General features: G+C 38.0%; 1 protein-coding gene and 1 long non-coding RNA gene across 3 annotated transcripts; one reads left to right on the top strand and one right to left on the bottom strand.

The window, feature by feature from the left end:
• Positions 1-2,297: 2,297 nt before the first annotated feature.
• LOC118355513 (uncharacterized) lies at positions 2,298-13,851 on the bottom strand. Its single transcript, XR_004818119.2, has 3 exons — positions 13,724-13,851; positions 13,526-13,618; positions 2,298-2,495 (listed from the first exon to the last, which is right to left on the bottom strand). It is a non-coding gene; the product is annotated as an uncharacterized LOC118355513 (long non-coding RNA).
• GPR33 (G protein-coupled receptor 33) lies at positions 9,107-15,163 on the top strand. 2 transcript variants are annotated; one of them, XM_035719965.2, is made up of 2 exons: positions 9,107-9,411; positions 13,509-15,163. In XM_035719965.2, the coding sequence occupies exon 2, from the start codon at positions 13,571-13,573 to the stop codon at positions 14,480-14,482; it is 912 nt and encodes a 303-aa protein (XP_035575858.1). In that variant the 5' UTR covers positions 9,107-9,411; positions 13,509-13,570; the 3' UTR covers positions 14,483-15,163. The 2 variants fall into 2 exon arrangements, with proteins under 2 accessions (XP_035575858.1, XP_025299230.1); XM_025443445.3 differs by having other exon boundaries at positions 13,457-15,163.

Genomic DNA, 15,163 nt, shown 5'->3' with positions numbered 1-15,163 from the left:
GAGAGCATGAAACTAATGCACACAAATGTAGTATACACACAGGACACCTGGGTGACTCAGTCAGTTAAGCACCCAGTTCTTGATTTCGGATCAAGTCATGATCTCAGGGTCATGAGACTGAGCCCCACGTCAGGTTCCAAGCTTAGCACAGAGTCTGCTTGATATTCTCTTTCTCCCTCCTTCTCTTTCTCTCACCCATGCATGCCTGTGTGCATCTGTGCGTGTGTGCGTGTGTGTAGTAGTAATAGTAGTAGTAGTAGTAGTAGTAGTAGTAGTAGTAGTAGTAGTAGTATACACATGTCTTAAATCCTTTGTCTCTCTTTCTCTCTGTCTTCATCACCACTACCCAAGTCCTACCTTTGTTTCTTGCCTGGACTAATAAATTAGCTTTCTTTTTTTTTTTTTTTTTTAAGATTTTATTCATTTGGGATCCCTGGGTGGCGCAGCGGTTTGGCGCCTGCCTTTGGCCCGGGGCGCGATCCTGGAGACCCAGGATCGAATCCCACGTCGGGCTCCCGGTGCATGGAGCCTGCTTCTCCCTCTGCCTGTGTCTCTGCCTCTCTCTCTCTCTCTATCATAAATTTAAAAAAAAAAAGATTTTATTCATTTGAGAGAGAGTGAAAGAGAGCACAAGCAGGGGTTAGGGGTGGGAGGAACAGAGCAGAGGGAGAGGGAGAAGCAGGCTCCCTGATTAGCAGGAAGCCCCATGAAAGGCTCAATCCCAGGACCCTGAGATCAAGTCCTGAGCTAACAGCAGACGCTTAACTGACTGAGCCACCCAAGCACCCCTAAAATAACCTTTTAACAGATGTAGAAGATCCTCTTTGATGCCTACCCATAACTCCTTGACTTTACCATATCAGTCCTTGCTAGCCAGAATTCCTTCGCCAGAATCTACTTTCTACTTTTTCCCCCCCAAAGCTTTCTCTGGCCACAGGATCCCACTCTGCTCATGTGTGTGACAGAGGAAGTGCCAAGAAATTAACATCCTCCGAAAGGATCCCTCAACCAACAACTGACAGGAGTTGGGTGTATAAATACCCCAGCTCCTTGTTCTTGGATGGAGTAACCTAGCATTGTGTTCCAAACCATTTCTCAGAGTTCTACAATGGGCTTATGTGTGAAGATACCCAAAGCTGTATCTTGTTTAATAATTCACCTTTTATTTGTTCTGCGCTTCCCTATCTCTCTTTACCCAGGTTTCCTGGGATTGGTCTGTGAATAAACTAGTTGCCCTAGAATCCTGTTTCAGAACCCAAACTAAATGAATTGGTCTTCCTACTTTCACTCTCACCACCCATCAATCCATTCTCCATCTCAAAAGTCAGTTTATCTTTTTAAACTGCCACAGTGACTATATCACTTTTTATCTGAAACCTCTCAATTTCCCATCACTCTTAGAAAGACCATCCAGTACCTTAGTTTCAAGTTTCTTGAAATAGACTGCTTTACTACCTGAGTTTTGTCACATTGGAGACCTTACCATCATGCATAACTGCTATACTTTGAAAATTGAAAATTCCAGTATCTCACACTCTGACCATAATCTTCTATCCTCATATAAACACTACCGCTCTGCCAGCACCAGACCTCAAGTTCCTCAATCCTTTCTTCTCATCTATCAAATTGATCATGGCTTTGCACAGTCCCTGTTCTACCTAAACACCTAGCAATATCACGTCTACTGCTCTCTTATCAGCACTGTTAATTCTGTTGGTCTCTTCCCCTGGTAGTATCAGCTTGCAAACCACCAGCCCTGAATATTTCAAGGAAGCCATTAGCCCTAAATATTTTGACAATCTGCTTAAGCTTCAACATCCAGGTTGGAAGCAAATGTATCAGCAGTAAATTACTGCTCATAGGTGGGCACTTGACGGGATGAGCACTGGGTGTTATTCTGTATGTTGACAAATTGAACATCAATAAAAAATAAATTTATTAAAAAAATTACTGCCCCATAATTTAAAATGTGCACAATGAGGTAATTCTCCCCCTTCCCAAGAGGATAGACCCACAAATGAGTGTTCCCCAACCTCAAACAGACCCTTAACAATACTCATTATTTTTATATACCTCTTATTACTTTCATTGGAAATTCTAAACCTTCATCACTTTCCAACATCCTTCCTCTGTTCACTTTCAGATTACCTTGGGTTTGAATTTGCAGGGTAACAAATCTATCCAGGGTATTAACTCTTTCACTTCTATAGAAAGCCTCTCCCTCCACCTGTGCTCCAAACCTCAAACTTTTCTCTCCCAGAACTGACCTGAATCCAAGTCCTCTCATAATCAAGATCTGGGCCAACTTCCCAACCTCACTTTCAGCTTCTCCTCCAGATACATCCTACCTGCAGCTCCAGGAATACAGTCCAGATATGGAGAGGATCTGGAGCCTGATGAGGTGAATTATATCCAACAAGGCTAGGAGCAAACCCCAGAACTCTCCTGAATAAAGCTCAATTCTTGTTTCCAGGAAGGCTGTCATAACAAGGACCCTGCCAAGGAGAAGAATGCAAGTCATAAACCATGGAATAAAGTTAAAAAGTCATGAGCCAAAGATTCCAATAAATGGAGAGACCCAATTAGGAGAGCAAGAACAGATAAGAAATAGAAAGGTAATGCTCTACCTCTTTTCTCTTTTCTTTTTTTTTTTTTTTTTGGTTTGGAATGATAATTTTTTTAAATTTTTATTTTAATTCCAATTAGTTAGTGTACAGTGTTATAAAAGTTTCAGGTGTACAATATTCAACAATTCCATACATCACCCACTGCTCATCATAAGTGTACTCTTTAATCCCCATCCCCTATTTCCCTCATCCCCCCACCTACCTCCCCTCTGGTAACTATCAGTTTTCTCTCTATAGTTAAGAGTTTGTTTATTGGCTTGTCTCTCCCTCTCTCCCTTTTTCCCCCCTTGCTCATTTATTTCTTAAACTCCACATGAGTGAAATTATATGGTAATTATCTTTATCTAACTTATTTTGCTTAGCCTTATGCTCTCTAGCTCCAGCCACATCATTACAAATGGCAAAATTTCATTCCTTTTTATGGCTAAATAATATTCCATTCTCTCTCTCTATACACACACACACACACACACACATCACATCTTCTTTTTCCATTCATCAATTGATAGATAACTAGGCTGTTTCCATACATTGGCTATTGTAAATAATGCTGTTATAAACATAGGGGTGCATAAATCTCTTTGAATTAGTGTTTATATATTCTTTATAATGATAAGTTTTAATGCTTTTTATTTGAAAGTCAGAATTAATATTATTTTTTAAATTTTAAAAAAGATTTTATTTATTTATTCATGAGATACATAGAAGAAAGGCAGACATAGGCAGAGGGAGAAGCAGGCTCCCTGCAAGGAGCCTGAGGCAGGCCTCAATCCCAGGACCCTGGGATCATGACCTGAGCCAAAGGCAGATGCTCAACCACTGAGCCACCCAGGTGTCCCTATTTTCATTTTTTTAAAGATTTGATTTATTTATTTAACAGAGAGACAGAGCAAGTGAGCATAAGCAGGGGGAGGGGCAGAGAGAGAAAGGGAAAAGCAGGCTCTCTGTAGAGCAGGGAGCCTGATTCAGGGCTTGATCATAGGTGCTCAGGATCATGACCTGAGCTAAAGGCAGACACTTAACCAACTGAGCCACCCAGGTGCCCCTGAAACCCAGAATTAACTTCTTAAAAAGCAAATCATTGAAAGCACCGTCACCATCACTGAAAAGCCACTACATACAAAATGGAAAATGTAGGGATGCCTGGGTGGCTCAGTGGTTGAGCAACTGCCTTTGGCTCAAGATGCGATCCCGGGGTCCTGGGATCAAGTCCCACATCAGGATCCCTGCATGGAGCCTGCTTTTCCCTCTGCCTATGTCTCTGCCTCTCTATGTATCTCATGAATAAATAAATAAATAAAATATTTTTTAAAAAAGAAAATGCAGTATGCATAAAATATACTTTCTGGTAGAGAAATAAACCACTCCAGTAGTAATCTATTAAATGTAACTTTTCTTGAACAAACAGTGCTCTGTTTGTATAAAATGGGAATAAAATAGGATGGTGTTACCTTATGTAATTACATATGTCTGCCTATTTAAATAATAAGAGACTTCACATTTTTATACAGAGTCCAATATACTTAGGTCTATTATAAAATAGTATTCTAAGGAAATGTTATAACTTTAATGATAAACTGGTAGTCTAAATGGTCGTAATTACAAAGAAAAATTATCCACTAAAAAGGACATTAGAGAACATAAAAGATAGAACGAAAAAATATTCCTTTTAAAAAATTTTATTATTAAAGTGTTGTTGACATACAATGTTATGTAAGTTTCAGATGTACAACAGTGATTCAACAATTCTATACATTTCTCAAGGCTCACCATAAGTGTTGTCACCATACATAACTACAAATTAACTACATTCCCTATGCTGTACTTTTCATCTCGGTGACTTATTTATTTTATAACTGGAAGTTTATACCTCTTAATCTCCATCACTTATTTCACTCATTCCCCCACCCTGCTTTTCCTCTTAATTACTGTACAATTGGTTACTTCATATCATTCCAATCCCATTAAATGTCATCTACAGAAAGATCCCCCAACTACCCTATCTAGAATAACCAATTAGGTATTCATCACATCTCCATGTTTTATATTCTTTATAATACTATAGTGCTAGGTAATATTTCTTTATTAACTTTAATAACTTTATTATTGTCCATTTCTTCCCACTAGAATGTAAGCTCTATGGAAACAAAGCTCTTCTCATTTATTCTGTATCCCTAATGCCAAGAACAGTCCTTCAAATACTTCAAATATCTGATGAACAGTACATAAATAAATTAAATCTCAGGGATACTCTGCATTTTTTTAAAGACCTCCAAGTGATTCTGACATCAGCCAGAATGGAGACCACTGAGCTAACACCTGCTTTGTTCCTACTATGCTGGGACATAGAGGGCGGTAAGAAGTGATCTTGAAAAATGCAAAACCAGGCCAAACAAAGCACTGCTCACTTTTGCTAAGCCTTTAACCACACTGATTCTAAGACCTAGTATATGCTCTCCTCAACATTCCTAAGCTAGTCATTTCAGGAACCATCTTCTTTAATAACTATAAACATTGAGACAATTATTTTGAACTATTTACCATAAGATACCTAGGAATAAAACTAACCAAAGAGGCAAAGGATCTGTACTCAGAAAACTATACAACACTCATGAAAGAAATTGAGGAAGATATAAAGAATGGAAAAAATGTTCCACGCTAATGAATTAGAAGAACAAATATTGTTAAAATGTCTATGCTACCTAGAGTAATCTATACATTCAACACAATCCCTATCAAAATCAACTTTTTTCACAGAGCTGGAACAAATAACCCTAAAATTTGTATGGAACCAGAAAAAACCCTGAATAGCCAAAGGAATGTAGAAAAAAACAACCAAAGCTGGTGGCATCACAATCCCTAACTCCAAATTCTATTACAAAGCTGTAATCAAGACAATATGGTCCTGGCACAAAAGCAGACACATAGATCAATGGAACAGAACAGAGAACCCAGAAATGGACCCACGACTATATGGTCAACTAATCTTCAACAAAGCAGGAAAAAATATCCAATGGAAAAAAGTCTCTTCAATAAATGGTACTGGGAAAATGGACAGCCACATGCAGAAGAATGAAACTGGACCATTTTCTTACACCATACACAAAAACTCAAAATGGATGAAAGACCTAAATGTAAGACAGGAATCCATCAAGTTCCTAGAGGAGAACACAGGCAGCAACTTTTGTGACCTAGTCATAGCAACTTCTTGCTAGACACATCTCCAAAGGCAAGGGAAACAAAGGCAAAAATGAACCATTTAGGGATTTCATCAAGATAAAAAGCTTTTGCACACCAAACAGTCAATAAAATCAAAAGACAATATACAGAAGGAGAGAAGATATTTGCAAATGTCTTATTAGATAAAGAGCTAGTATCAAAACATTTATAAAGAACTTATCAAACTCAACACCCAAAGAACAAATAAGCCAATCAAGAAACAGGAAGACATGAACAGACATTTCTCCAAACAATACTTACAAATGGCCAACAGACACATGAAGATATGCTCATATCACTTGGCATCAGGGAAATACAAATCAAAACCACGATGAGATACCACCTGACACCAATTAGAAGGGCTAAAATGAACAAGTCAGGAAATGACAGATGTTGGCGAGGATGTGGATACAAATGGAGTGATCCGAAGGGGCACTTGCACCCCAATGTTTATAGCAGCAATGTCCACAATAGCCAGACTATGAAAAAAGCCCAGATGTCCATCGACAGATGAATAAAGATGTGATGTGTATATATACACAATACACACACACACACACACACACACACAGTGAAACACTACTCAGTCATCAAAAAGAATGAATTCTTATCATTTGCAATGACGTGGATGGAACTAGAGGGTATTACGCTAAGCAAAATAAATCAATCAGAGAAAGACAATTATCATATATCTCATTCGTGGAATTTAAGAAACAAAAGAGGATTACAGGGGCAGAGAGGAAAACATAAACAACAAAATCAGAGAAGGAGACAAACCATAAGAAACTCTTAATCATAGGAAACAAACTGAGAGTTGCTGGAGGGGAGGGGAGTGTGGGGGATGGGGTAGCTGGGTGATGGGCATTAAGGATGCCACATATGTGATGGGAATTATGTAAGACTGATGAATCACTGACCTGTACTTCTGAAACTAATAATACATTATATATTAATTGAGTTTAAATTAAAAAATAAAATAAAATAAAATTTACTTTGTACAAAGTACTATATTAAATACTGAGGGATTAAACATGAAAATCTTGGGATGCCTGGGTGACTCAGCAGTTGGGCGTCTGCCTTTGGCTCGGGGCGTGATCCCAGAATCCGGGATTGAGTCCCGCATCAGGCTTCTTGCGGGGAGCCTGCTTCTCCTCTGCCTATGTCTCTTCCTCTCTCTCTCTGTCTCTCATGAATAAATAAATAAATAAATCTTAAAAAAAAAAAAAAACATGAAAATCTCATGCAAGGGAAAAAACAGAGATTTTCTTTCTTTCTTTTTACACTTAGGAATGAGAAAAGAGACTCAGAAAAGTTATACAAATAAGTAGCAGAGTTGAGATTTCTATATAGGAGTTTTTTTCTATCATATACTTTCTTGTGCAATCAATATAGTGCATCAGTATTTTTAGTGTACATTATTTCTGTCCCAACTCATTTATTAACTAATAATGGAATCTAGGAGAAGCTCTCAAATATCTCTATGGGTCTTAGTCTATTCACCTATAGAATCAGGAATTAAATGAAATTAATTCCTTGGTGTCTCTCAGCTCTAAAAATTATATACAAAGATGAGTTCCTAGACTTTTAAGCATTTGATTTTGCAACATCATCTGCTTCCACATTTCCATATATTTCATACTGTGATTATATCAAAACAACATAAAACAGTTTCTGTTTCCATGACTGCTTTTCTTGAAACCACCTGACTTGATGTGAAATATAAAAGTGAAATGAATGAAGTCACATCACCAAAGCCACAGAAGAGAAGATAACTTCCTCAAACAGTCTGCTTATTTCCCAAAAGAGTTAATGTCATTGGTTTAACTATCTATTCGAAGAAAAAACTCACTAATTACAGTATTTCTTTTTTTTTTTTTTTAATTACAGTATTTCTGAGGACAGTTATTAAAGAGTTAAATTTTAGGCTCTTTAATGGTGGTACTAACCCTTGTATATTTGGGGTGTTAACAGTATCTAATATGTTTGTTATTTATTAATTTTACTAATTATAAAATTTGAAAATACAGAATGAAAGAAAGAGAAGGAAAAGCATAGTCCACATCCCCCACCTTTTTTATCAATAAAACAGCAGAGGGCAGTGGAAGGAGCCCTTGTTCTTTTATTGGTGAAAACTACTGTGAATCACTTAACTCTGCACCTCAGTTTGCTAATCTTCAAAATTAGCAGATTTGAATAAAATAATATCTCAGGCTGCTCCCAGATGTGTGAATTAACCCAAAGGGCATGAAATCTGAGCAAGAAATCATTCTTAGAATCCAGTAGCAAGTTTGAAAACTTATCCTGAAGCAAAGAAGATCAGTTCTTAGGGTGAAAGTCACAGTCTCAAATGAATTGAGAACTAAAATTTAAGCCTATTTCTAACAAGGCTACAGTAGCAATGAAAGCATTAAGATTCTAACACAAACTAGGTAACTGATTCCTGAGCTTCTGCACTGAAGCCACACAGAGGTTTTGATGTATTTTTCTCTACTGGCAGAGCAGAGATCAAGAGGAAACTGAGCGGGAAAGAAATTAGGACACTAGGGTCGACACAGAAGCTAATCCTAAAAAATTTCAGAGATGTATTGGACAGAAGAAAATAGGAAATGTAGGACTCAGTTCATAAATATATTACCTGTGTTGCGGATTCCTTATAACGAGATCATCTTCCATGATATGGTACCCAACTCTGTGTTCTTCACAACCATTTTTAACAATTGTACAGATGCAAGCAAAAGATAAAAGTCTTCATCTTTCCCAACTAAATAATATTAATCTTTTCCCTGCCCTCACACATTTCATTTTAATGCGAAACTCAATTTTTGTTTTTCTTCCTATTTTCACTCCAGCGGGATTAGGTAGCTCATTTCCAGACTCACTTTTTTCCATGCTTGATATGTACCACTTCCCTATGTACCCAACACCATGCTCCACATGCTAATGAACATGCTACCCTCAAGGCAGAGTGGGTGCCTGATGGATGACCACATATGAGAAGATCATTTTTATTTTTATTTATTTTTATTTTTTATTTATGATAGTCACCCAGAGAGAGAGAGAGAGGCAGAGACATAGGCAGAGGGAGAAGCAGGCTCCATGCAGCGAGCCCGACGTGGGATTCGACCCCGGGTCTCCAGGATCGCGCCCTGGGCCAAAGGCAGGCGCCAAACCGCTGCGCCACCCAGGGATCCCAAGGATATCATTTTTAATCAGTGTTTTAACACCTGCAACAAGTTTATCGACCCTAAATAGAATGACTGTTTATGGAATTTTTTTTTTAATTTCCTCTTAAAATGGAGAAAGGACTTGAAGAAGTACTCATTTCTCTACCTCCTCCTCTTTGGCATATATTTCACAGAAAAAGGAACTGGGAAAGAGCAAGAAGGCCTCAAGGAATATTTAAATAGTAGGTTCAAAGCTGGGGAATAGCATCAGTGAGAAGAAAGGCAGATGAAATGAAGTAACAGTGTCACTGATTTTTGTCTCTGTCCGTGGAGAACAGACTGCTGGTTTAGAATCACTCTGGCCTGCCTAAGACCATCTGACATGCCGATATAACTCCAAGGTAAGAGTCCCTGGGCAAGCAGGTTTTATCCTGGTGCTATCATCTGAAATAAACCATCTAGGTTTACTCCAGATCAGCTTCCAAACCCCAGAAACTACACAGGTGGCATCTCTTTATGATTCACTGAATCATATGAATCACTTGATGATTAGAACTGAATCACTTGCTGTAAGGAAATTTGAGAAAATGAGTGCACGTCTTTCTAGTCTCTGTAGCAGGCAGTGAGGAAGACTATAAGTGGCTGTGCTATTGCCGGAGGACAGTGCCTGCCACAGCAATGAACTCAACAGGAAATTCAGATGCAGAGTGTAGAGACCGTGCAATCTCCAATATATCAAAAATCTCCATATTTGAGCATTATAAAGGAAAAGTATCATTTGGGGGAAGGCCAGTGCTTTATTTTTTAATTAAATGCTGTTGCACTACACAGGATAGGTCATTGCTAATGATGAACACACTGTTGAGAGAAGAGTAAGTGAATTTAACTCTTGGGAAAGTTTTTAGAGCTTTAGTATGAAAGATAGAAAAGAACATACTACTTAATGTCACTTCTGTACTACTACATTACAATAAAGTATCTAAATTAACACAGATCAGCTTCCTGAAGTTCTCATGCCCATCCCGACAGGAGCAGTGTTCCCAAGCAGAGGTGGGGTCTACCTGAAAGCCAGCATGCCAAAGGTATCACTATAGCAAGGTCTCAAAATAACTCTAAATCTGAGAATTTCTGCCCCCACAGAAGAACATTTTGATTCTTCTGGAAATCACTGCTGGAACTCTAGAATTCAGCAGAGAGGCTTTGAAGAAGAAAGGAATGTCACCTGCAGTAATAAAATAATAGGTAAAAAGTTAGAGTGCTTAATGTATGCCATGAAAGGAGCTAAGTGTTTTATATACATTATGTTATTTCATCCTCATAAAAACTGATTGGGGTTTAGAAGGTGAAAGGGGCTCAGAGTTAAGAGTCCACAGAGCGGGTAAGTGGTAGAAATAGAATGGAATCCCAGTTCTGTGGGACACCAGAGCCCAGGTTCTGCCCCACTAATTTATACTCAAGTACTTTAAAACCATGTTAAAAGATCATTGAAAATGAAGAAATATGGGATGCCTGGGTGGTTCAGCAGTTGAGTGTCTGCTTTTGGCTCAGGGCCTGATCCCAGAGTCCAGGGATCAAGTCCCACATCGGGCTCCCTGCTTGGAGCCTGCTTCTCCCTCTGCCTGTGTCTCTGCCACTCTCTCTCTCTCTCTCTCTCTCTCTGTCTCTCACGAATAAATAAATAAAAATCCTTTTTAAAAATGAAGAAATCTCCTGGTATATGCAATAAATCAAAGTTCCTGGGAAAATTTATATACTTTTCAGAACCACTACCCATATTGATTTTGTTCAATTCCTATATTACTTTCAGATGCCCTTCTAGAGGTCACACAACTGTTTAAAAATAACTTCCCTAAAATTCAGGTATCCAGTGTCTTATACACATACACAAAAAGACCACACACACACCTCACAGACATACAAACACCACATAAATACACACTACATAGATAAATGCACACAAGCCACAGAAACCATACACTATACACACAAAGGCCACACATTACTGTACCACAGATACAAAGATCACACACAAACACACACACACACACACACACACACCTCCATGCACACCCAATGGATTCAAACACACCACAGAGACACACACAAGACTATATATCCACATATGCAGACAACTGCACCTGAGATATACAGACAGACCACAGACACACCACAAAGACAGATACACATACACAGATACACAAAGGCCATCCATACACAGTATCAGAAATTCTCCATGCAATTTTGTTTCTCCATTTCTACTCATACCCCAATATCTACCCAGTTTCCACCATATTTATCATCTCAGTCACATCGCACCTCCTGCTGCTGGTCTGTTTTCTCCATCCCACTGCATCCCAGATCATGAACACAAGCTCTTTTCCTTCAATTCCCCAAAGCAACCACCAATACAAGACAGTTGTGATTAATGAGAAGGGACATTACACCATGTTAAAGCATAGCAAATGGATTAAACCTGAATATTAGACAATTCCTCATTTTAAAGCCTCTGTGTCATTTCTGCTTTTCAGAATATCTCACTGACCTTTTCTCCTCTTCAAGCTTCCTAACCTCCCGCCGTGTTTTTCCTGAGGCCCCCCTCTCTGAAGACCATCCTCACTCCTCCCTCTTCTCATGGCTCCAGGGCCTTCACAGCCTCTTTCCCAGGTTCCTACTCTTCCACTCATCGTTGCCTACCTATTCCATGTCCTTACACTTCATAGCAGACTACTAAGGTATTTTCCTGAAGAGGGCCATTTTTCTATTTTGGAGAAAAATTTTGCAACTCCCTTAGAAGGCAGAATTAACTTAAAGCAATTGTGGTTTTAATAACAATTATTTCTTCTCTATATATATTCTTAGAATGTTTTTGCTTAGTGAAAAAAAAACATCAGCAATCTCCATTAAAGCAATTTATCCAATTCATCAAAAACCAATTTGTTGCTATGACTATCATATATAGTAGCTATTTTCCAAAACATTCTCAGATTCATATTTTCAATACTACAGGAATAATTATCCAAGAAATAGGATATTTTGTATAATCAAATACTCAGATTCATGGAGCATTAGCAAAACACTACACATGAATTATAATTTTCAAAGAAATAACATAAAACACTGGTAGGGTTCCCCACCTACCACAATGCTGGCACCATGGGAAATGTTGATAAATAAGAAATTTAACCCCTGTAAACCTCACTTCCTCTTCTGTTTAAATATTCGTCTTTATGAGGAAAAAAGAAATGACTTTTTTATAAAGCTCCTAGCATATAAAAATAATTAGATAAATGTAAACTCCTTGACTTTTCTCCCTCTTTTCTTTCCCCAAGTAAGGAAGAATTAATTACCACTATATTCAACAGTACATGTTCCTCTTTGATTGATAATTTTGAAGGCACTTTACAATCTTTTTCTGGGGGTGAGAGCATAGGGAGAGGGAGAGGGAATCTTAAGCAGGCTCCATGCCCAGAGCAGAGACTGAGACAGGGCTCAATCTCACAACCTGAGCCAAAATCAAGAGTCAGACCCTTAACCAACCCTAGAGCTGCCCAGACACCCCAGCATGTCACACTATTATGGTGCCCTAGCCTAGGGCTCCCAAATGAGTATTGGTTCTTATCATGTGTTGACTGTTAAACTACTAGCTAACAGCATTTACTACATATAATAATTAGCTCATGGGAGAAACCTAATTATAGCTCTAAATGATTACTGATTTACAGTAGTTGTTAATTTTGTTACTCAATTTCATTACAACATTTGCCCTGACCAAGTCTTAGTCAAGTAAAACTGATCCTACACTGCTTTGTTCAAGAAGTTATGACCCACAAGGAGGGTCAGACTTATGGTTCATTCCTAAATAGAAGATTTTTAGCTACCTAAATTTATTGCTTCAAGTCAAAATATCCCAAACTTTATTTCTCTTTCACATTAATTTCATCTGTATTATTTCTATTTTGGATGCTCAAATTAATCTGCTCTTAATTCTTCATACAAAATAAAAATAAAAGGCTTATGAAAATATCTGATTTGTAATATTATGGAAATATTGTCATTTTATAATTTTTTTAAGTAGGCTCCATGCCCAACGTGGGTCTTGAGCTCAAAACCCTGAATTCAAGAGTTGCATGTTCTACCAACTGAGCCAGCCAAGTGCCCCTTTGTTTACCATTTTAAAAATAGTGTCATTTTCATTAAAGAGGGCACATGATGTAATGAGCACTGGGTATTAGATAAGACTGATGAATCACTGAACTCTACCTCTGAAACCAGTAATACATTATATGTTAATTAATCTAATTTAAATAAAATAAAATAAATAAAAATAGTGGCATTTTGACTATTACTATGCAAAAATTACTGTTTGCGTTTCCATATTTAACCTTTTAACCTTTTTTTTTTTTTTGGCTTCTTTTTTGTGGTTATTTTCCTTGTCTCTCTCTACAGGTAATTATGGATCTGATCAACTTTACTGATTTGCTCAATGTCTCCACTTTAGGAAGAAACAGCACTCACTTTCCAGCTCCTGCCTCAAACGCGATCATCGCCTTTCTTCTGTGCATGTCCGTTATAATTGGTTCCATCACCAATGGCCTCTACCTGTGGGTGCTTAAATTCAAGATGAAAAAGACTGTCAATACACTCTTATTTTTTCATCTCATTCTCTCATATTTTATTTCTACGTTGATTCTACCATTTATAGCCACCACCTACCTTCAGAACAATCACTGGAGCTTTGGAACTGCCATGTGCAAGGTCTTCAATGCCACTTTGTCAGTGGGGATGTTTGCCTCCATTTTCTTCCTCTCAGCCATCAGCGTTGACCGTTACCTTCTCACTCTTCACCCAGTGTGGTCACAGCTGCACCGAACCCCACGCTGGGCTTCCAGCATCATCCTGGTAATCTGGATCTCTGCCATTGTCCTCGGCATGCCCTATTTGATTTTCAGGGAGACACATGATGACCATAAAGGAAGAGTGACCTGCCAAAATAACTATGCTGTGTCTCCTAACTGGGAAAGCAAAAAGATGCAAATATTAGGGGAAAAGATTCATGTAGCCTTTTTCATTGGCCGCTTCTTGCTGGGCTTCCTTCTGCCTTTCTTTATCATCACCCTTTGTTATAAAAGAGTAGCCAACAAGATGAAAGAGAGAGGCCTGTTTAAATCCAATAAGCCCTTCAAAGTCATGGTGACTGCCATTATCTCTTTCTTTGTGTGCTGGATGCCCTACCATGTCCACCAGGGCTTACTTCTCACTAAGAACCAATCAGTACTTTTACAGCTGACTCAGATACTTACAGTGATAACTATTTCTTTCTATGCCATCTTTTCTCCTACACTCTACCTGCTTACTGGGGAGAACTTCAAAAATATTTTCAAAAGGTCCATTCTTGCTCTGTTTGAGTCAACATTAAGTGAGGACTTTTTGGCAGAAAGGACACAAAACCTAAATTCAGAAGCCTACATTTAAATTTTGGATCCCAGAGCAAACAATGGACTCAGTCAATTATACCACCAGAGATGTACCTTCTACTTTTATATAATATAATCCCTCTATTATAGAGATATCCAGGCTGTACTATAGTTAGATCTACGAATATTAAAGAGGCTTTAAGAAAGCAAGCAATGGGTGATGTTGCAAAGGTCATTATTTTTACTGTTTTTATTGCGGTAAAATATAAACAACATAAAATTTGCCATTTTCACCATTTAAAAATGTACATTTCAGTGGCATTAAGTGTTTCGTAACCACCACCACTATTTCCAAAAAATTTTATTACCCCAAAGAGAAACTCTGCACCAATTAACTAGTAACTCCTCATTTCCCCTTCCCTACAACCCCTCATAACTTCTAATCTGCTTTCTGTCTCTGTGAATTTTCTATTCTAGATATTCCATATAAGTAGATAGATACAACATTTCTTATTTTGTGTCTGGCCTATTTTGTGTAGCATAATGTTTTCAAAGTTCATCTATATTGTAACATGTATCAGAACTTTATTCTTTATGGCTAAATAATATTCTACTGTATGTTCATTCCATTGTGTGTTTTGTTTATCCATTCTTCTGTTAAAGGACATTTGGGTTGTTTCTACCTTTGGCCATTGTGAATAATGCTCTGTGAACACTGATAATATAAGTATGTGATTGA

This window comes from Canis lupus, chromosome 8, assembly GCF_003254725.2.
Source record: "Canis lupus dingo isolate Sandy chromosome 8, ASM325472v2, whole genome shotgun sequence".
Classification (NCBI taxonomy): Eukaryota; Metazoa; Chordata; class Mammalia; order Carnivora; family Canidae; genus Canis; species Canis lupus.
The sequence above is the reverse complement of the archived record's forward strand: the minus strand, read 5'-3'. Positions and strand labels throughout refer to the sequence as shown.